General features: G+C 47.2%; 2 protein-coding genes across 4 annotated transcripts in view; one reads left to right on the top strand and one right to left on the bottom strand.

Moving 5' to 3' along the window:
• The window catches only part of NR2F1 (nuclear receptor subfamily 2 group F member 1), a 33,286-nt gene extending 30,486 nt beyond the window's left edge, over positions 1–2,800 (top strand). Inside the window, exon 4 of the mRNA XM_030003907.1 lies at positions 2,729–2,800. Coding sequence (XP_029859767.1) covers positions 2,729–2,785 — 57 coding nt within the window. The 3' untranslated portion in view covers positions 2,786–2,800. The remainder of the gene's footprint in view (positions 1–2,728) is intronic.
• Positions 2,801–3,616: 816 nt separating this feature from the next.
• Positions 3,617–23,264, bottom strand: part of FAM172A (family with sequence similarity 172 member A) — a 272,178-nt gene continuing 252,530 nt past the window's right edge. For 2 of the 3 annotated variants that reach the window (XM_030004919.2, XM_030004920.2), the window contains one exon: positions 3,617–5,932. In XM_030004919.2, the coding sequence (XP_029860779.1) occupies positions 5,790–5,932 (143 nt within the window). In that variant the 3' untranslated portion in view covers positions 3,617–5,789. The remainder of the gene's footprint in view (positions 5,933–23,264) is intronic. The other variant, XR_003922007.2, reaches the window with a different exon arrangement.

The following is a 23,264-nucleotide window of genomic DNA, read 5'->3' as shown; positions in this document are numbered from 1 at the left end:
ATTTAGTGGGAAATAACTGATGCTATTGTCTCCGCCGGGATAAACCAGCCTGCAGAACCGTCCCCCGGAAATATTCATATTTACTCGGCCCCGGTTGAGGGGTGCGGGGAGCTTGGGGGGGGTATTTAAGTGTCTCATTTCAAGCCGCCGCCGGGTCGGGGATGCGTCGGGAGCGGGGTCTCCCCGCAGGTCTCGCCTCCGCGTCTCCCCCGGCCCCGCATCCCCCGGCTCCCCGGGACCCCGCACCGGCAGCCAGGCGAGGGTGGTGAAGAGTCTCTTGTCTCCCAGCACTATTTATATTTCCCACTCGTGTTTCACCTTGCTCCTGCAAGGCGAGGAGGCGGTGCGAGGCTGGCGTCTGCCTGGAGCAGGCGTCTGGAAATCAGTCAGGAGTCAAAACTTCCCCACGTTAACTCCCGCAAACTTCGCGGGTGCCAGTCTGGGCTGGAAACCCACTTCCCCCGGGAAAGGCTTCTCGGGTTGATGTTAATCAAAGAAAAAAAAAAATAAAAAACAACCCCAAGCAACCCCCAAACCAAAACCAAACAACAACCCCCCCCCCCCCCCCCCCCCCCCCCCAGAATAGCAACCCCCCTTCTCCCCTCCGTACTCGCAACCCACGCAGTGCTGAAGGGCTGCCCGGTCCTTCCAAGGCGCTGCTCTCCCCGCCACAGCGTCAGGACATGATCCTTGCCGTCTATGTTACTTGAAATAAGCCCCTTTTAAAAACTTTCTGCTTCCCAAGAGCTTAAAGGGACCCAAGCGCAAGGCTGCAAACCGTGGGGACTTCCCCCAGCAAGGTCACGGCTTGGAGACCAGAGAAATCTTTTCGATTTATCTGCGAAGTTAAACCCGGGTGGCATGCCCCCCGGGATTTGCAGCTCACCAACACGCCTGTGAGGTCCTCCCGAAGTCTGCATGCATACTTTTATTTTATTTTATTTTATTTTATTTTATTTTATTTTATTTTATTTTATTTTATTTTAAATCGACTGGAAGCAGGAGCTAAACATTTCCAGCAGTCCGGGTGCGGATGGAGGAGGAGGAGGGGGATCTTCAGTTCCCATCACCAGGTCCCTTCCTCCTCGCAACAAGGCGTTTTGATCGAGGGGGAAACTTGGGGTGTGTGTGTCATAACTGGAGCGTGCCGTTATTGTGCAACTGATGGACCAGAACAAACTCTGCAGCTCGGGAAATGGTTCTCTTCCTATTTATGCCCAATATCTCTATCTTTATACGGGGGGCGGGGATGGGGGGAGCGCCCAACGGGAAGAATAAAACTGCTCTGAACGGATGAAATTAAACGCACTGGTCACTGCGGGTTTGCGGAGAGAGGGGGTGATTGTCTGCGGTTTTCACATTTGGCCACTTTTTGGTTTGGGTTTTTTCTTTTTTCTTTTTTTTTTTTTTTTTTTTTTGGCCACCATTTAAATGACAGGACGGCGAAATTTAGAGATGGAGTAAAGCTGCTTGTCTGAATCCACTTTGAAGTAAGAATGCTAGTGGGTCTGAAATCCAGATCTACGAGCTAATCTCTAGTTTTGCCTTCAAACGGAATTCAGTTACAAAGAGCTTGGAAAGATTTTGCATCTATTCAAGAGGCACAAAATCTTTAATTTTCTGAGGAGCAAAAACTCCCCAAGAAACTTCATATAGCTCCTTAGGTTTTGCTTAGCATACGTGATAAAACATTGATTGTCGCAGTTTGGTGACCCATGAAATTTGGGGGTTAGTTTTCTCTTCAGACCAGAGCATATAATTATGCAAATAAAGAGCTGTCACTGATCTAGTGAAATACTCACAAACACATGCAATCCAAAATGGAACAGAAAAGTGAAAATTTGTGGTATTATGATGGTACAATGATAAATGACATCTCCTTCTAAGTTTCTCGAGAAGTAAATTTTTCACACTTTGTCGAGTACGTCAGCATAATGCGGGTGCGCACACACACACACGTGTGCACACGCACACACACACGTCCCTGCAAGATCCAGATATCCACGAATGCGTGCACAGGCACACACACACACACACACACACACGCATCCCTTCACTCTGTACGATGCAGCTCTAGCCGGGTGTACACATTCTTGGCAGGTTATTTTTGGTTTGGCTGACTCGAGAACGGTGCAATATGTGGCTCCACGCAGTTTTAGATGTGACACTTTCCATTTGTACTTCTGAATGAAATTCCTAGAGGGGGAAAAAAAATACAACAAAAAAACCAAAAAAACAATTAGTGATGTTTCTCGGGGACAGAGGAAAAATGCGCATTCCCATGAAAAGCAGCAGCATCTTTTGACTGAGTCCGGGAGAATCACACCGCGACGACTGTAACCAGTGTATCGCCATGTGTGTACAATGCAGATGAAGGATTTATTTGCTCCCCCCCCCCCTTTTTTTTTTCCCACAGCTCTGCTGTTTTTGGGGGTCCACTGGCTGTTTTCCTTGTGGAACATTTTTTCCCGCTCCCTTTTCTTGGCGAGGAAACACTACTGTCGTTGGCCCATCGCTGGAACCGTGGCATTTTGGCTCTCAGAACGCTGTGCAAACATTTTGGGCAGGCGGGCCATGACCCTCTGGGGCATGAGGAACTTGGGGATTCTCCTGTAGATCCTACCCTAGCGTCCGTTATGCTGGGTTGGTTTTGGGGGTTTGTTTGTTTGGTGTTGGTTTTAATTTAATTTTATTTTTTTTATTCTGTGTGTCACTTTTGCACGCCCAGCCCCGAAGTTACCCAGGACACAGGCTGTTGCATGATGTCAGGGAGTTTTCCCCGTGATGCCATCGGGAGGAGACTGATGCCAGACCTCCGCCTGCTCAGGACATCACGGCGTGAGGGACCAGCGGCGAGCAACTTTAAAAACACCCATCCGAAGGAATCCATTACATCAACATTCGTCCCCTCTAAGTGTGCTTTTGGGCTACCCTTGTCACCTTTCCCGGCGACACGGACACGCCAGGATGCTCTCACATCTTCGTCTCTTCCAGCTTCCCCGGGGGCGACAATTGCTGCCCCCCCCCCCGCTCCCCATTCCCGCATCCCGCGCAGCGTGCGGGGGCGGAGATGCCGCTTCCCCCAGTCTCCCCCCCCTCCAAAAAAAAAGATCCTTCTCCGCCAGGAACCGGTCAAACCCCTCTCCCAGGGTGTATTTTTACATTGTTTAGTGTTTAGGATTAGCTAAAGGGGAGAGGGACGGCGGGGCGCGCTGCCCAGCGAGGCTTCCCGCGGAAAGGGGAGGCGGGGGGAGAAGCTCACGGTCGATCGGGAAGCGGGGGGGGGGGTGTCGAGCCCTGGGCCGTGGCATGGAGAAGCATCGCCCCATCCACCCCCCGAGGAGCTCTGCGTGGCCGGGGGCAGCGTGGGCCTCGGCGCGGGGTGTGGGGGGGGAGGGTACAGGGTCCCGGCGGGGGGGGAACTCACACCTTTCCACCCTCCTCCTCCTCCAAACCCGACCAGGGTCCTGTTTGCAAACACGTCCCACCTGCCCCCCCCCCCCCCCCCGCGTGTTTTCCCAGGCTGGGGGGAGCTGCTGCCCCTGCAGCCCCACACTACCCACCAGGGACCGCGGCTCCCGCGGAGCTCGGCGAAGGACACAAAGCGCGCAAGAAGGAGAGAAAAGAGCATCTTTATTTTTTGTTCAGTGCAAGGACCCCCCTGTGCTTTACAGCCCCCCTACAGAAGCAGTAACGCGAGCCGGGCCGGGGGCACAGTAAAAAAAAAAGCCTTAAGAAAAGGGCAGTCATCGTTACAGCAAAATTTTTGTACATTTCGTTTCTCGTCGACACTTAGAAAAATAGATCCTCTCCCGCGACATTTGGCACCCCGGAGACCCCATCATCTCGTGTCCCCAGCGTGGAGCGGGGGGTGGCGGGGGCGGGGGGGCAAACCTCCCCCGGCCTCCTCCTCCTCCTCCTCTCTGGTTGTGGGGAAAAGCACGAACACCAAAAACACGCGATGTAAAAGCCTTCCTTCTCCCCCCCCTCCCTCCCCAAACACACAGGGGCTGGGGTGAACAGGGGCCTGGGGGGGGGGGCGGTGTCAGGCCGGCCGCAGGCAGCAGCATCCTCCGATGGGAGGGGAGACAATTGCAGATCTCTCCCCCCCAGCAACAGGTTCCCCTCGGGGAAGAAAAACCATCGGCTGCGGATTTTGCGCTGCCCTCCACATAGGCACGACCTAACACCCCCCCCCCCCCCGCTCGCCGGCCCCCCAATCCCTGCCCGGAGGGGGGGAATGCTTGGAAAGGGGAGAGGTTAAATGCCGCGAGGTGGCTGGAGTCGGGGGGGGGGACGGACGGACACACACACACCCCCTGCCGCAGGTAAGAGCAGGCAGGGATGCGAGCGTTCCGCGGGTGCGGAGAGGCCCCCCCCCCCCGCCCCAGCCAGAGAATTTCGACCCAAACCTGGCTGGGTTTCCCTTTGCAACCCCCCCATGAGCACCGCTGCCTTTCCTCTGCAGCAGAGAGGGGTACCCCCACTCGGGTTAAATGCTCTCCCCCCCTGCCCCTGCCATTCCCAGCCCCCAGTTGTGGGATAGGAAACATTATGGGAGGCGGGGGGGGGGGAGTGGGATGGGGGTCCCAAAGCCATGTGTTTGAGTGTTGCCTCCTCGACACTAACAGCATCAGAGGTGAGGCGGGCACGGCCATTGGAGAAAAGATCACTTTAATTTAGCATCATCAACACTAACAGAGCTTAATTAGTGCGCTCGCTCGCCAGGCACGCTATCAGGCACGTCTTGTCGCTTATCAGACAGACTTTAGTGGAGAAAAGCTGCCGTCAGCGATGGTGGTGGTTACAGCCACATGCCCCCCCACCTTGCTGCCCCACGTGTGGCGTGGAGTCCCCACACAGAGCGGACCCACTGGCCACCACTGTCGTCATTGTGTCCCCCCCCCCCCCCCACCTCCAGCGCCTGGGAAAGCAGGGATGAACCCATGGGCTTAGGGAAAAAGGGAATAACCACCGGATGGCAAAGTCATTACAAACCCAGCATATGAAAATGGAAGCATCTTTGCATTTAAAAATAAACAGGAAAATGTGCAATGTGTCTCTGGCTTTTTTTTTTTGCTGTCATATTTCACAGTGTGATCCTGCCGGTTAATGAATAGGCATTTTTTTAAGTGGAGCTTTCGGAAGGAAAAGAAGATCTACAGATAATGCCATTGATCTGGCAGGAGGAGAAAATCTCGACAACAAAAGGGCTTTCCTACAAATCTGGACCAAACTTCCTGGACCCTCCTACCAGCAGAAAATGAAAGAGTCAAGACTTGATCCCACTTGGTCCCAGAGAAAGAGAAGGCTACTGGGTGTAAAATCACAGGCTGGTTAGCACTTCTGAGTTAGAGCTGTCTTGTAAAAAAGAGTAATTCTGATTTTGTTCTGTCTCAAAATAGAAGGAAGAAGCAAAAAATCCTGCAGGCGACAGGACCACAACGTAGCTGTTAAATTCTGGCATCAGCTTGTTGCAGGGCTATGTCAGGGCAATTAGAGCTGCACCATGCTGCACTGTGCAGTACCACTGTCAGCCTTAATCTGCGCGCTGATGGGCAGCACGAAATCCAAGTTACAGCCCACAGGAAGCACAACCAGTGAACCCATATTGCTTTGACAGTTGCACTCATCTAGAAATAATGCAAAACGCTATTTAGATGTATACATCACGACCCTGTGCTCTAGGAAGAAAACAATCTAATGAGGGGCTGGGAGACTCCTTGCAGAAAACAAGCAGCGAAGAGGTCGGTGGTGGTGGCGGCTTTTTTTTTTTTCCTCCCCTCCTTTTACAATTCTTCGTATTTAATCCTGTTGGAGCGTCGCATTGGGGTTGGTTTCACTGCGCTGTTCCTTGCCTCCACTGCTTCACTGAAGAACTTGAAAATTGATGGAAAACTCTTCCAGGAAGTTAGTTCATGGCGCTCTGTACCTGCAAAATACAACGGTGACAGTGTGACTGGGGGTTGTTTTGCTCTTGCCTGGTCTTAATGCAAAACCCAGAGAGGCCATCCAGCTGCTGGCAGCTGGTCTGGGGGTAGCCCGGGTTGGCGGGGGGGGTTGGTCAGGGCTGCCGTGCTGCTGAGCTTGGGGGCAGCTGGGCAGGAGCAACCGTGCACACAGGTAGATGCAACACGCAGAGACACGCACACATGCCCGCACATGCGTGGCCACACGGATTAGAGATCCTGAACGTGTCTCGGGCCTGGGAAAGTGAGACTCCAAAGCACCCTGCTAAGTAAAGCTTCGTTAAAGCACCTCACTTGTTCCGCCTAACTTGGGTAAAGAAGTGTCTACTCTTCAAGGTTGGTGTACTTGGTACTATTTCTTTTTCATTTTACATTGCTTTTAGCCCGGCATATGCATTTTTAACTGAAAGCAAACACCCGATCTGAACAACAACCGGTGCATCACGAAGGCATCCTTCGTGCACCCTTTCCAACAAGCCCATACATGACATTGAGGCACTGAAGTGGACCTTTCCTGCTTACCTCTTCCTTCTGCATACAGATTGACCTCTATTTTTTTTTTTGGTGGGCGCTTCTATTATTTTACAAGTGCCTCCTTCAACGCACAGCACATTTGCTTTATTTAAACACAAACCCCCACAACAACCCCCAAAACAAAACCAAGACGATGGAGATAGGGATCCAAGGGCTGCGAAAGAGTTGGGACCTCTTCCTGGGTAACCCAATTATGCAGAGATGCTGCCTGGAAGTCTCTGGATCCTGGGCCTCCGTTTGATACTTTAACATTGTTAATGATAATTCTTTAGTCTGTAATAGTAGGTCATTGCTATGGTTACTCTACAATGGTGCAACACTTCACTTTCCCCTTCAGCTATTCGCTGAGACCCGGTAACCACATTTGTTGCCTAGCAACAGTTTTGTGACAGTATCACAATCTGGGGGTGACAACAATGAAGGACACGGTGGCCGTGGCCTGCCCAGCGGAGAGGGATGCTCTGTGGGGTGGCCGATGGTCCCCGGGGATGCGGGGCGGCCGCCCTGAAGGGATGCTTCTGCACAGCATCACCTGCACACCCAACTTCATGCCCCTGCCGGGACCCTCACCCCCATGTGCCCACCCTTGGTGGCTCCACGCATGCCATCCCCTCCAGAAGGTCTTTGATGGAGGCACTACCCATCACGTTGCCCTCCCCCGCTCCCTCGCCGGCAGCCATCAGACAAGCTCCCTCAAAAAATACCTCGACAGAAAAGACACCACTTCCCACACAAAGAGACGTTTTCGTGCAGCGAGGATCCACGTCACGCGCACACACAGATTTCCCCACCCCCCCCGCCCCGCGTTCGTTGCATGGAGACGATTCATGAGATCTTACACAAATTTCCCAGAGGCACCTTTTGTACAAATACCTTCCACCTCCAAATTCACCCATCCTTGTGCAGACCCTCTTTGCTAGGAGGCAGTCCATCGTATCTTGCAGGTGGCTTTCCATGCAGGTCATCCAGCCCATCCCCTACGAAAGCCACCCCACAGCCATACTCGCCAACGCTTCTTCCTCACCTCGGGGTCATCCTGTACGCAGTGTCCCACCACCGCGGAAAGGATAAAGCTCCTCTTCCAGCACAACCCGCAGCCTAACAGACCTGTCCCTCAGGTTACGGCATGGTTGGGTACGCTATGATTGCCCGTTGCCACCATGCAATGACATCAGCAAAGATGTCATCTACCCAAGCTGGTTTTATGGAGGGACAGGCTGTCCTAGCACACCCCAAGGACACTCCTGCACAGGTAGGTCTCCTCGCACACCTGTGTCGCAGCGCATGGTAACATCACGTTGAGCCCCAAGAGGCAAAACATCTTCCCATACGGCTTTCTGGGCCCTACACGGATGCTTCCCACACAAACACGTCTCTGTTGCTCCTGCCTGCCTGCATCCGTCTCCGTCTGTCTCGATCGTATTCATCCTCATTAATATCCACTGGATTAAATTAGAGGAAAATGCAGGCAGTGAACATTATGCTGTTCCCCCCATGCTTCTTTCTTTTTCTTTTTATCAACAACCTTCCTCCTCTGTGAAAGGGCCATCCAGAAACAAAAAATGACAAAACAATAAGTTTCTGAAGCCTCCCCGTCCCTTTCTCTGTCCTGCCTTCTCCCATGCACTCTCCTCATGTCCTCAAGAGAGATCAGGCTTACATTCACTGGTGTTACTGAAACTGATTAACCTACAGCTTTCCTGTAGCAACCCCTCTCAACCCACCCCTCTCAAAAAACAATTCAAGCTTTGAGTCTAGAGGGACTCAATGATTCAGCGGTCTAAAGCAATTTTAACACTCCCTATTTTCCCTTTCCTAGTAACAATCTTACTGACAGATGAACAATTTCCCTGGTGATAAAATCACTACAATGGCTATTTAGTTTCCAGGATTATGATGATTCTTTGCTTGATTAATATTGCAATAAGAAAAGCTTGCCAAGTATCTGCCTTGGCCCTTTATAGTCATTTAAAGGTCAAATTTTGTCCTTATGTATTCACATTCAACTACTACTAAAGGGAGAGCCCTAAAAATTTAACAGTGCACACACTGTGCATTTATGATTTATATACCAGAGGCTCGGAAAATTAGACAGAAGCAAGAGGAGTTATGTCCTAAGGGTGATGACAGATTTGGCCATAAGGTTTTCACCAGAAGAAAAATATCATTGACGACTGCAATCTCAGTCGTGTATTTAGTAGCAGACAAATCTAAATTAAATGCATGAGCAGCCATCTATTTTTCGATAGAAAGAATCGTTTGTGAGAGTCGGATAATAAGAAGCAGTTGTACTAAAGCCAAGGTCCTCTAAGGTATATATACCCTTAGCACTCACTAATTTCAACGGCCGTGATGATAAACTGCACAATTCAATATACGATATTAAGCGATGGGTTGTTGCACAACATACGGTGATTTCAGACATTAATTCTTTAAGAACTCCTAGGAGCATGTTGCAATGAAAAGACATATAAAAACTGTTAAGTGTGGGAGACAGCTAGAACATACTAAAATATGCTAAGGCTACAGTCACAGGAGAAAAAAAAATAATCAATCCCCCTGCTCCCAGCCCCACAAAGAGAAATGAGAGAAATACCATAATAGCAGAGTGACCTCCCAGTTGCTTGCACGGAAGGAGGTAAGGAGAACTGGATGTATATTTTAAACATGTAGAGAACATCATTGGAAAGAAGCACCAAAGAGAAGGTGGATCCAATAAGGCGTGAGGTGAAACAAGTTATGACTGTAAAACGGTGAACAAGTTTCAGAATCAATTTACCCATTGCCACAAAAAGATACTGACAGTTAGAAACAATGAAGACTTGCCAATACAGTTGTTGATACAAAAAAATCAGGTAAGGGAATATTTGCAAAAATTTAATATACAAATCATCAGGTCTGGATGACACGCATCTGAGGGTCTTCAGGGAATCAGTTAATGAACTTGCTGAACTACTGGCAATTATTTCTCAGAATTCATGCACAATCAGGTAGGTACCAGAGGACTGGGGTGGGAAGAAAAACAATGCTAATTTGAGAAAAGGAGGATTAATTGAAACTACCACACGTAAAATTTACCTTTGAATATTAGTAGAGATCAACATTAAAAAAAATCGCAAGCGTCTTTAGGGCAACAGGAGCCTTAGAACACAACAGGCTCAGATTTGACAACAACAGATAAAAACCAAACTTGACCACTTTATTGAATCACAAAAATCAGCAAGCGAGAGATTTATCCATTGCCGTGTCTTTCTGCATAGGTCAACCGAGCAACTCGGGGGCGGTGGGAACCTTGGGGACTCACTTACAACAGATTATGACCTTCACCAGTCTAATGGAAGGTGGTTGCCCCTACCTCTCGTTTGCAAATGAGTCACTTTACTCCAGCCAAGGAGACCCCACAATACTTGAGATTTATGGTAATGCAGCTCCCAACCGTGCTGTGCCGTGCCCGTGCCGGCTCTAGCCACAAGCAGCACGTCCACCAGCACCCATGGCATCTCTGCAGACTGGGTCCCGACTCAGCATCTCATCTCAACTCATCTCATCACCGTTTCTTGCTGGGTCACAGTTTGGGACTCTGCTCTCTGCAATTACTACTGCAAGTCTGGAACCGCATCACAGTTCACCATGTTCAGTACATTTCAGCTGAAGAAAGGCATAACTCTGCATCTGTGAGACAATGTACGGTATCTCAGGCTGTCTTGGAAATAGGCGCTGGTGCACTTCTTGGGAAGCGGCTAGAGCGCTTAGGACGACAAATAACAAGTAACGATATGGGGTTGAAAATGTACCTATGAAGTCCCAGAGGGATTGGTATTAGGGCTCAAGTCTTTTAAGCATGGTTATTACTGATCTGAAAGAATAATGAGAGCTCTTATTACTTAATTAGATTAATTAGCAGACAATATATTGGACAGCAGATAATGGAAACATAAGAAGGGACAGAGAAATAATAATAATAATAATAATGAAAAGGGCAGCCTAAATGGGTAGGAAAAATAGAGAAGGGGAAAAGCCAAGATTGAAACTGGGATAGACGTCTGCAGGAGCGGCCGTGCAATGTGACCGGGCGAACGATCCCGCTGGCCATTTGCACGCACGTGTGCAAACGCGTTTTCGCCGCCTCCCCTTCCCACTTCCACTCAGGGAAAGCGGCTCTTCGCCCAGCGAGGCCGACGAACTCCTCTGTCTGAAACCACAGTGCCGGCGGAGGGAAGGAGCTCTGCAATCCCCATAATTCACTCTTGCAGAGCGATTACCGGCTGTGCGGGACAAAGGTGCCCTCCTACGGTGCCTGCCCACTGCGCCGGACAAAAGCCTCCTCCCGCAGTGCTCAGAAGATGCGCGGCACAATGGTGGTCCCCCGCCGCGTTTACAAGATGTGGGGGACAAAGGTTTCCCATGCTGCACAGGAGCCGAGAGAGATCGCCGTACGCGCCTCCGCGCTGGAATATTTCTGCAGAGAAAAGTTTCCAGGTCGAAAAGTTTCTCCGCAGATATTAGCCGCAGGGATGACCTTGGGTTTGGTTCTCTTAAGCGGTGGCTCATCTCTAAATAGCGTGGGCTTCGGAATGAATTAAGGGTGCTCCGTGCCTCAGGGTTTAGTCCCCATTGGGACGGAGAGCGTTGCTGCTCTTCACTGACTCAGCAGAGAGTTTGCAACTGATTTCAGTGGGAGCGAGCTCTGTCCCCGAGGTCACGGTCCACGCCGAGACCCTGCCACGCTACAAAACGTCAATGCCAGTACTGGGCAGGGTATTAGCTTTGCAATCTTGCCCCCAAACGCTGGCAGTCAGTGTTTGGTTTAACATTTCTACTACACCAATATAAAAGGCCCTAAGCCGTATCAAAACTTGATTTGAATGCCTCAAAAGGTGAAACGCAGACATTTGGAGGGCATTTGCACGAACAGAAGCACTTTAAAATTTACTAAACGTGTATTATCCTTATTTCCACAACTCTGAGAAGCAACAAAACTCATTCTTTACGAGTAAATGAACAAACAAGCCAACCCCTTCTGACTTGGGACCATGAGTGCAAAGCACCTTTCAGAAAGGCTTTTTCCTCCTGAAAGTCATGAATCAACAGAAATTTCTTTCTTTTTCACATTATCTACACACACACACACACACACACAAAAGTCTTCATATAAGACTTTAACTCTTGGTATGTAATTCTGTAACTCTGTAGTGATGTAATGATACTGTTCAAATCTGCATTTAAGTGTGAGAAAAAGATACTTCCTGCCTCTCCTGCATCCATCCTTCTGGATGCTATTAAATGACTTCTGTATCACAAAGTTATTTCTAAACAGGATTTTAACTTTTTTTTATCTTTGAGTGCAACAGATGCTATAAAAAATGGCAGAACTATTTTTAATAGCTAATTTTTAATTTTTAAGGTTTCTCCATTTATGATTCCTGGATCCTACGGATCTGCACAGGAAGAAATTATTGTGTCTGTTGTGACTGTTTTGCTCTGCTGATGTAAACTTCTAGGTCTCAAACCCCAACACAGAAGAAGCTATCAGAGGATCACCAGTAAAGCTAAGGAAAAAGGAGATTAAAAAAATACACCTTGTTTAAAATCACTAAATATTTTTGACAGACAATGAGAGCTTCAGGAGCAATTGGGAAGGAGTCCGTTAGCTCAAGAGCTCTGAGAACCAATTACCTTAGGAGCTTCTGCATAGGCACTTCTAGACATCACAATGGTAAAGAAAGTTTAAAAGCTTAGGCAAAATTAAGAGACAATCCATACACCAATTAATGAAATGGAAGCAGTGATTTCTGAGAGGACACAAAAACCCCCAAACAAACCCCAAATCTTTATGTGTTTAGTTTGGCTAAGAAGTAATAGTTTGTGGAGTCATGGGCACGATAATAATCTAAAAGCAACTGCGCAGGGAAATGAATTCTTTGGAAGAGCCAAGAGGGAAGAAACAGAGAAATCTGAAGAAATGAAATACAGCTTATAAAGGGGGCTTAGACACACAGTAAGCTGGTTTAGATGCAATATTCATCCAAGGAAAATTGTGGGAACCTTTGTGGCTATGCTAGAGAATAGACTACACATACCAAAGACATTTTATACTTTGTTATTATCTCCTGCGACACAGACCAGTGTTTATTTTTGTTGGACATTTATTATCTTCAATATCTTTAGTGGGATGATGGAAACAGAGCAGCAAGCATCCCGCCAACCCAGAACAAAGATTACCTCTGAACTCCCATACTTGCAATCAGCTTTTTTCCACCCCCTCATTTACAACACACAAACTACTCACAAGAAGCAAGTGGTTCAAAAAGGTAACAAAATATTTAATAAATTCCTCTTGTCCTGAGAGCAGCAGATGCAAAGATTCATGCAAAAGCTCCATGCAAGCAAGATTTGCAAAGCAGGAAGGAGATAGGAGGCTAACACAGCTGTCATTTTTCACTACTCTTCATTAAATATTAAGGGCAGTCCCATAAGCACAGGTCATTTGTTTGCCCCTCTGAGTGCTAACTGGCCAAATAAGTGAAAGTTGTAAGGTTATTCCCTCCTGAGCACAGGTTACCACAAGTCAGGTCATTTTTTGGGTCACCAAAAGTGAAGTAATTTTCCTTTGAGTATATATTAAAAGAGGAAAAAAAATAGAGTATCAAACAGCTATAGGGCCTTCCCAGTAAGAACCAGGCATCCAGGACAGAACCGCTACTAATACCAATGCAAATAGTCATAGTAACACAAATTGGACATAACTGCATTACAAAAAGGAAGGATTCACAAACAGCTAAAAATGCAGGCTGATTTCAAGAGGCAGAAGAGTTACAGGATCTCAGCCTGCAGGCTGGCCTGAATTGCTGCTCTGGGGTAAACAGTCCTGAAAAGCAAATGTGTCCTTGGGTCCAAAATTTCAGAAAAAGTCTTTTGCACAAACGGGCAGGAGTGCAGGCAAATGGGCAAGCCCCCCCCCCCCGCCCCAGATCTGTTCTCATCTATGCGATGAACACCGTGAGACCGGCCGGCCGTGGGCACAGGCAGAAAAGACCAGATGCTGGGGCTGGATCCAGACCCCCTGAATAGTGGGAGAGCTGGGGGGGTTCTTGGGTGGCACCGTTTGCACGAACACCTCTCCGGGGTGCTGCCCCTCCTGGCCCCGCTTTTGGAAGGGGAAAGGGAAAGACTTGGCCGCCCACCAAAGGGCAAGGGCGGTGGCAGGCAGGATTGCTGCCACCAGCCAGCTGAGGCTAAAACAGCCCAAATTTGCACCGGGACCCCCGCTGTTCCCAGGCAACCGCAAGGATGAAGATGCTCAAACGCAGCCTTTGCCCCAGCATCATCCGAGGACTGCCAAGCAAAGGGAAGCCACAAACCAAAAACAATGACACCCCCCCGCCCTGCCCCGCCAAATTCACACCGAGGTGGGGGGGATCGCCTCCGTGAGAGCCTCGTGTGTGGATATCCCACTTGCCAAACGTCCGTGGCGCTGCCCCGCGCAGTGAGAGGCAGCAAGGAAAGCAGCCAGCCGGTGGGACACTAGATTAGCTCACGTCAGGCTTCCCAGGGATGCAGTCTGAGGGGAGAGGATGCTGACTTTAGGGCTGTGCTATAGGGAAAGCCGCTGAATGCGTGGTCCCGGTGAAATGCCACGCCGTGCTCGGAGGATGATCTGCTCCGTCAGTGTCACAGCATCCCACCCGCTGCCGGATGAATCAGACCTGCGGCACGTTACTGAACGACACTCTCGCAAGCAGCAATTTCAAATGCAGGGAATGTTTGCAGGGGAGCAAACCCCCTGCAGAAGGGGTCCAGTATAGATGTGCTCAGTATTATACAACTATAGATTTAAAAACTCATGTTAAAATGGTGTAGCATGCAGAAAGCGGTAGGCAGGGGTTAAAATTACATTTATATCTATATATCTGTCTATCTCTCTACCTGTACCTCTATCTCTATCCCTATCGCTATATAATCTTTGTATCTGTATTATCTATAATCTTTGCATCTGTATTACCTATATCTACACCTCTATCTATCTATCTATCTATCTATCTATCTATTCATATTTATTTATATGTACAACTACACCTTTAACTGTATTTAAAGACAAATAAAAAAATCCTTTACCTGTCAAATGTGAGATGGGATTCAGGTTACATCTTACGAAGATGTTTTGGGGGCAAGAACATACCTGTGGAAGGTGCAGGATCTCACCACTGGAAGTTAAGAACAGGTTAGACAACCATCTCTTGGGAATATTATGGGTATAGCTGACCTCGCCCTGGGGAGTGTGGGCAAATCAGATAACTTGGTGGGTTTCCTTCTATCCAGCCCTTTTAATAGTCTGTGACTTTATTGGCTTTATTTAGGCAGCCTGTAAAGTTGATTGTATTCACAGGATACATCATAGTAGCTTTGAAGCATTTGAATAACATACACTCGTGAGCTAACTAAACTTTTTAAATGTAGAGGCATTTTTTCCTGTCATGAATTAGAAAAAAAATCTTTACAAAATTGCACCCAAGAGCACAAATAAAGTATTTAGCATTTTAAAACCATCATTTTCTCAACTAGGAGAAAGGAAAATTATCTTTTAAAAAAAGGAAGTTTTGACCTGCTCAAAACCCAACACTTCCCGAGAGAACAGACATCCATGTGGCTTCTTGGGCGAGACTGCTGAAAAACAAGTATTTAAGCTTCAAAGCTTCCACAGGTTATAAAGCTGAAAAATACTAATTTACATGACAGATCTTAACAGGCTACAGCATCATACCAGCAGTCAGTTACATCTCTTTCTCCCCACTGCTTTCTGAGGGCATGTCTAGTGGAGTTTTCTAAGGGAGAAATCATCATTACTGGGGTTTTGCAGACTGGGAGGCTCAGCTGAGACTGGCAGCAGCAAAAGGAACAGACCCGAGCTCTGCTGAGCCCAAGGCTGGATCTCTGCTCACCCAGCAACGCTGCCAGCTTTAACAAGCACACAGCATTTATAAAATACATTTAAGCACATTAAAACATACTGCAGCAATACCTGCAAGTTAATTTAGTTCAAAATACTGAAGGGTGGATTTAAAAATCTGAGCTTATTCTGAAATCCCACAGCTTTTTAGTGTTTATAGGGCAGAGACCTGAAGCGTACCCCTCGCCAGCAAGCTCTGCTAACTTGGGAGAGCACTACTTATGCAAGTAGTTTCACTGATGATGGCAGGATTGGATGAATGAAAGGACTGGGCGCTTAGAAAATAGCTACCCTCCGCGATGGTGTTTTATGCTTATTTGTTCCTAAATAGTAATTGTGCCATCAAACATCCGGATGGAGATTTAATTATTGGAAATAATTCAGAAAACGCTGATGTCAGCTTACTTCAGTGAAGAATATCACAGATTTGTAAAACCCACGAAGCAAATGAAATTATATAAAATTTAGGAGGAACAGCTGTCCCAGCAGCGTGAGCACGAACCGACCCAGCTTTGGCACTTCCCAAAAACATAGCAGCCAAGGCAACTCCATGGAAATGGCAGCGCCTGCACCCAGAGCAGCTAGGAAGGGCAGCAATGCTTTAAAATTCCATGTTACATGATGGTAGAGACACCCCACCTAATAAAGATGGAAAAAGGTCTTTAATCACTAGCAGGATAAGCACAGATTTGCAATTGCAATAAAACAATTTTAAAGTAAAGCAGCTGAATATAATTTTCTCCCCTTTCACGCCAGAAGCGGAGCTTGGAGACTGGCGTGGATGCCAACATAGGCAGTTGTGGAAGTAAAGGAGGTCTTTCCAGGGACAGGAACGAGCCTGTGTCTAAGGAACAAACTGCAATGGGAACGTGCGCGGGGTGTGAAGCACCGCAGCAAACACCCAGTGTTTTTATGATCTCAGCAAGAATCTGAATTCATACATCGTAAGTCTTTAGTGAATAAATTAACTACCTCCCCCCCCAGTGGAAAATGTTTATAATCTTCTGCCTAAGGAACATTTCAAAGGGATTTTTTTTTTTTTTCCTGAATTTCTGCTTGGATTATAGTATCCTGTTGTATCTGTGCAGGCAAAGGATTGCAGTCAACATGAGCCCAGGGTATTTTCATAGGTACAGGAATAGTATTCACTATTCCGACTGCTTCATCTTATGACTATTGCCTTTGGGTGGCCCCAAACCAATCCAACTCAGCCCAGCCCAACCAATCCAACCCAACCTAACCCAACCCAACCCAACCCGTCCAACGTGCGATTGGCACCATCCATCTTCTGCCTGGTTCTCTGGTGCACAGCATCCCTGCAGCAGCCACAGTAAGGGCACTTCCCCCTGATTTTCCTTCAGAGGATAATTTTGTGATGGGTGACAGGAAAAAATGCCAAGAAGCCGGGCACTGCCTCTGCAATGCTGGCTTTGCTCCTGGGGGAGACCTGAGCAAAACTCATCTGCACCTGGTCCTCTCCTCCTGATGGCTGCTGTTGCAGGACAGTGGAAACGGCGCGAGCAAAGGGAGGGCTGAGATGGGGCCGTCCACCCGCTTTCCTGCTCCCACTGGACACTTGCTCCAGGTGCCACCAGCTGCTGAAGAGGACTCACACCTTACATCAAGACAGGTGAAACTTAACAGCCTAAACCCAAGTGATGCTGAAAATCCTGATTCAGCTGGTCATCACCCCGCGAGGTGTCTAAAGTCCACAGACACTTCAGCTGCTGACCTTAAAGCTTACACCTTATTAGAGCATTGCTTCTGTACATGCTCAGAAACACCTCGGGCTTGACAGGGCGAATACTTTCATGGTCTCAGGCAGATAGAGAGCCTCTCCCACCCCCTGAGTGCTGAGTAGGTGCGCAAGCCTCAGGGGAAGGAATGCTCTCTTCACTCATTCCCAAGGCTTCATTTCACCCAAACCTCTTCCTACTCCTTGCCCATTCTTCTTTCATCAGGGGCATCTACTTCTCTAGGACATCTATTTCTCCAGGACACCTACTTCTCCTCTTTTGAATTCCTCCCCCACAACTTGCCCACCTTGCAGCTCTTCTTGAACTCTTGCCCACCACCTGGCCCTGATCCTGTTGTATCTCATCCACCCACTGACCCCAGCTCTCCTGTCCTCAGGGCCCACCAATTTCTGCCTTTTCCTGACTTTTCTTCAACCCTGTTTCACCAAGACCTCCTCCACCTCACTGCTACTGCATCCATCCAGTCTCTCCTCATCAACACCTTTGTCCTCCAGTTACTGGCAGTAGCCCACCAAAGGCATCTTCCCCCTCCACATTTTATTCTTTCTTAACAGAAAAAGAAAGTCCCAGATCTGGCTTTGGCAGATATTTAAAAAAACTGGACACAGACTGCACCTACCACCCAAGTGTGGTGGTGAGGGCAGAAAAGAGGACACATCCATGAAAATGCAGCAGCCCTACCCTGAATGATAAGAGAAATGAGGAGTTGATCTTCTAGGTGAGAATGATGGTTTCATGGGAAATTCAGTACATTTATTAGTGACTTAATAGAAAGGAAACACATCTGAGTTTGTAAAATGCCATGGAAGATGGAGCTGGGCCACCAGAATACAAACACCAAGTAACAAACGGAGTTAAAAATTCAAGTTTTGGGAGTCACTGGCAGACTCTGTTAATTTTGATAAAATCTTAATTATGTCAAGTAAGTATAAAAAATTTGTTGGAAAAAAATGCAAAAAAAATTTGTGAATTTGAGGTGTGAATAAATCTTGTGCACTTGCAATAAGTCATTGATGGCTAACCCATATCAGATACATTTTTCTGATTTGCATTTCATCAGCTGCTGTGTATGTATGTACAGAGATATGTATTTACACACACACATACACCCTGTACACTTAAGACCTATATGACCCACTTACAGGAGTCTGCATAGCTGTGTTACTGAGAACGATGGCAAGAAGACAGTGCTGTTTCACCAGTGAATTTACACCAATATAGTGAGCGTTAACCTTCTTTTATTAGCATGACCTTTGCTGGTCCTTGCTAATGAACAATCTTGAAGAAGGCAGGTGATTGAACCCAGGCAGTGGGATTTTATGGACAATGATCATTGTTGTGGGTCAAGTACACCTGTGCTGCAATCATAAAGTTAATAACCTCTACAACAACAGCTTTACATGAGGCTGTCTCAGAAGAATGCCATTTTTGTAACTCACAGCCCTTGGAGATGCTATTGATAATTTATACCCAATCTGAAGTGCAAAGATTTTTCTCTCCTGCAAGTCACGGTAATCAATACAGGTCTGCACCTATTACAGCCCGATGAGGTGAAGTGTGCAGCAAGGATCAGCTGCGTCGGGCAAACGCCGTGGCTCATAAACATGGCTTTGTAAAAGAGCCTGTCTCCAGTGGCTGTTCCCAGCATCTACGCTGGGAGAGCAAATAAAGGGAGCAATAATTCTTTGTAAGGGTGCCATCCCAGCTGCTTAGTGTCGCAAACTAAATTAATTGCATATTTGCCTCAGAACTACTCAGAAACTTGAGGTTTTTTGGTGCGTTGCACGGATTTCAGGCTTCTGCACCCTAATTCATAACACATCAAGACTTAATGCAGGATACTCTGAAGCTCACTTATCATGGAAACCGGCAATTTAAGACTGAACACTAATTTGCAAAGGCTTTGCAGATGTGAATTACACTAAATTTAACTAAGCTGAATAATATCACACTTCCTGTGACTTAACCTCAGAGATGTCATTAGAGGGAGCATTTGAGATTAATGACCATAAAGCTGCATTTCACTCCCCGCTTAACCCTCCTCCTTGCTGCAGCAAACGGCAGCTCTGTCTGGAAGCGCTCAACACGTTTCCCTTGCGCCCGTGCCTCGCTTCCTACCTCTTCCGAACAACGCCACCAAAAATCGGCCCTGGGTGATGTTTGGGATGCCAAAGGTGGCAAGCCAGCCAGGCGGTGATGAGTTTGAGACAGGCATCGGGTGGGGGAGGCGGTGAAGCCCAGCATCGCGGCAGCCAAGTGAGGCGCGGGCAAAGGGAAGGCAGCCGTACCAGCAGGCAAGACGAGAAGACACGTTGCGCGTTGGGACGCGTTGACCTCCGCCAACGCCCCGCCTGACATCCCTGTCTACGGGAGTCAGACGCACGAGAGTGAGCGTGGGAGGTGGGTCTGCCGCCAGCAGGAGGGAGAACTCAGAAGTCTGGGATGAACGTGAAGGGAAATATTAAGTTCACGATACGGAAAAAAAAACCCCAAAAACCAACCCAAACCCCAACCAGACAAACCCTTAAGAGCACGGGATGCTGACTCTGGGTTTGCACGTGTGACCGGTGGGATCCCATTGCTGAGCTGTGGCTGGACAAGGCTTGCTGGGACCCAGAAACCAGCGGGATGAGGGACAGATAAGGGTTTCTTCTGAAGGAACTGCAGACTGTGTGCTGCCTTGCATCCACAGGAAAAGCACAACCGGACAGAAAGCAGCCCCCAAATCAGGGTCTTTCTGCTAATCTAGTTTTAATCATCCAATTGCAGAGCAGAAGAGTTTTTAACCATTTCATTTAACCATTGCAATAAGTAAATAAACTCAACTTGGGAGACCATATTTATTCCAAAATAGGGAGTGATTCAGTATTACCCTTTTAAAAAAAAAAAAAAAATCAAGCTCCAAAGCCATATCTTCAAGCTGACATAGTCATCTCAATGTTGAAGAAACAATTTATGATTTCCCTACAAGCCAGAGAGAAAAAAACCCCCGAACACCCAAAGACAGGAAACAATGAAGCTTAATGACCTTGGTGCATTTCCAAATGTAATTTTCATTTCAAAATACAGTCCTGATCTTACAACTGATCTTTCCATGTGGAGTCTTCCAGCAGAACCAGTGCTGCTAAGTCAGACTGTGGAGCTCCCAGAAAAGGCAAACAAGATCCCTTGTGTCATGGTAGAGATCTTTTGCCAAGCATTTAGTGGGTTCTGAAGAAACTTTAGTTTAGTCTCTCCCAGCTAGAAAGATGGTAAACCTCGGGAGCTGGAGATGGAAACGCAAGAACCTGCCAGGAAAGTATATTTGGAAGTGGAAGAGAGATGAAACATTTAAATGAGTTTCAGAACTTGGTGATTCAAATTATTTTCCTTTCCTTACACCAAGAATCTCAAGGTTTTTTTTTTTTTCATAAAATTAGAACAAAATGAAAAGAAGTTGTCAGGGTAATTTCTCTCTGAAGAATCACTGAACTGGAATTATGTCATCTTGCATTAAAATTATCAGTTATTGCCACAGTTGGCCCACAAATATTATATTAAAAAAGCAGGAAGAAAATCACTTAGATACATTTGGGGAATTCTTTTGTTTGTGCCCCGTGCATATCTTTTAATACTTATTGCTCCAATTTGGCTTGGTTTGTCTAAACCACCGTAGGTTGTTTTTTCAAAACAAGTTTAAAACAAACTGTTGATATATTAGGGAAAAAACTGCATGGGGAAAAACAAGATTGAGGTGGGAGCTGAAGTTAGTCTAAATGAGAGCAATATCAGCATGCACAAATGCACAGACAAGCACAGTTTGACAGTCACTGCTCATAAAAGATCCTGCAACGAGTTAATATGAAAACTCAGTCTCCTGTAGAGGGAAGTTAGAGGGGAGCTCATATATAAGTACTTGAGGAAAACTTGCACTGTGGCTGGAACACATATAGCACATTCCCCGTTAGTCTGGGGATAAATGAAATGTTATAACTGCAATATATTGCTGTATTAAATTAAGAAAACATTTTTTTTCCAGTCTGTTGTGAAAAGAGAAAAATCTATGACTGACTAAAAAGCAAAGAACTTGCAGTCAACAACATCCCCATCTGTTTTGACATGTTTTTCAGCTCCAGCACAAGAATGACACGAATGCTTTGCATTGGTATCTCTGTAGCCGTGACTGTTACTTTCCGCAGGAACCCCACAGAGTTTTACAGTGCAAATATTCCAAATTTTTCATGTGTTTCAGTATTGCTTTTCCAGGTTTGAATTCACGCACGCCGAAAGCCTACGGGACTGCCTCCAAGCAAGGAAGGAGTGCGAACCAAGGGGAGAGGACATTGTAAATACAGGATTTGCTCCCGTGCTGATCTCTCCTTTGTGAAGTTGGGGAAACCAGCAGCTGGGCAGCTCTGGGAGCTTTGCCCCGTGTTGAGGTCCATGCCTCTGTATGTCTGCAACGGGATGATGGGGAGGAACGGTCCGGGAGGGAAGATTTACCTCTTTGCCCCACAGAGAGCTCACACACCAAGGCAAAAATACAGCTGTATCACATTTCCATGGGACTTGCTTCCGTGCCAAGAAGCCTTCAGCGAAGCAGGACCATGACAGCAGCTGCAGCTGGGAGAGGAGCAGTGAAGCCTGCTCACCAGGGTCGTGTCTTCTGCAGCTGCAGAAACCTGGACAGAGCCCTCGCGGGGAGGACACCCTGCCCCACACCGCACACGGAGCAGATGCTCCTGCTCTTTGGCAAGAAGAGAAGTGGGGAATGCAAACCCACAGCCCCCGTGGTGGAAGTGCATCCCATCCACTACCATGATTAGGCAATAGGTGGAAGCATCAGGATTTGTCCCATAAGCTCAAGTGAAGGTGTGCTGGTGGGAAATGTTTTTGCCAGTGGTCTGAATGAAGAACCACCTCACCTGTGGTTATTTTCGTATTTTCTGCCCAGGAGATACTAAGGATGAACCTCGAAGTGCCACTGAACTTGCAAAGTGCTGACTGGGCTGGACTTCTAATGTGCGTGCAAGTATTTAAATTAAATTTCACAACGGAATAGGTTCAGTAAAAAAATAATCCAACAAAACTAATAAAATAAATCTCTGACAGGCATACTTAGCAAGTCAACTAGATGCAACAGCTTTGGTACGGCCTGACATGTGCTAAAACCAAATGCTTCCTTAGGACACCCATTACTTAATGTGGATTTCTGAAATATGAAAAGCAGATACTTTTTAATTGGGTTTAGTATCCCAAATGGGTCATGGAGATATTCTTATCTGACTTTTGTGTATAACGCAATTAGGTCCTCTGTAGTTGGGGATCTCAACAGTTCCCTTTATAAGGGCTTGTTTTCAGTTGCTTATAAATTTTGCCAAGCTAAGTATTTGGGATGAAAATTCCCATGCTCTGTCTCTGCCTCAGGCTGATTATTATTATTTTTTTATGTTTCAACTAAAAGGATTTAGTCACTTCAGGAAATAAGATTGAGGAAAAACATGTTTTGCCCCTGTTGGGGATAAAAAAAAAAAACCAAGAAAAGAAAAGAAAAGAAAGCCTTACAAGAATTCTGCTGAGCAGCTCCTGTGTCTCTATTCTTCACAGCAATAGTTTGAAATTTGGAAGGTAGGGTCCCTGTTGTCCTTTTGCAGTTCCCATGAAAAACCACCCAGCTTTTTGCCTAGTCACAAGTCTTTGAAAAGTCTCATTTGCATATGCTCAGCTCAGAGTCCCCGGAATTTGGCAGCTGAACTGGCCAAAGACTCCTCTGAAGATGCTACTTGCAATGGGCAAGCTCCAACCCAGGGCTGACGGGGCTGAGCCAGACTTTTTTGCAGCTGCTGCTCCCAGATGCTGCAGGCGATTGTGGCATCAGGCACAGGAACTAAGTGCAGGCAGCACTCCGTCCTGGGCTCCAAATGCAGGCAAAACAAGGGGAGAAGGGAAAAAAAGCAGTCTAATGGAAATAGAGAGGAGAACTAGTCCTGGGGGACAGAGGGAAGAGTGTATCGAGAGAGGAGATGATAGACCGTGCAAAAAGATCACAGAGAAGAGGCACAGGAACACCAAGGAGGT

Source organism: Aquila chrysaetos, chromosome Z (genome assembly GCF_900496995.4).
Source record: "Aquila chrysaetos chrysaetos chromosome Z, bAquChr1.4, whole genome shotgun sequence".
NCBI lineage: Eukaryota > Metazoa > Chordata > Aves > Accipitriformes > Accipitridae > Aquila > Aquila chrysaetos.
This window is presented reverse-complemented; position numbering and strand designations above follow the sequence as displayed.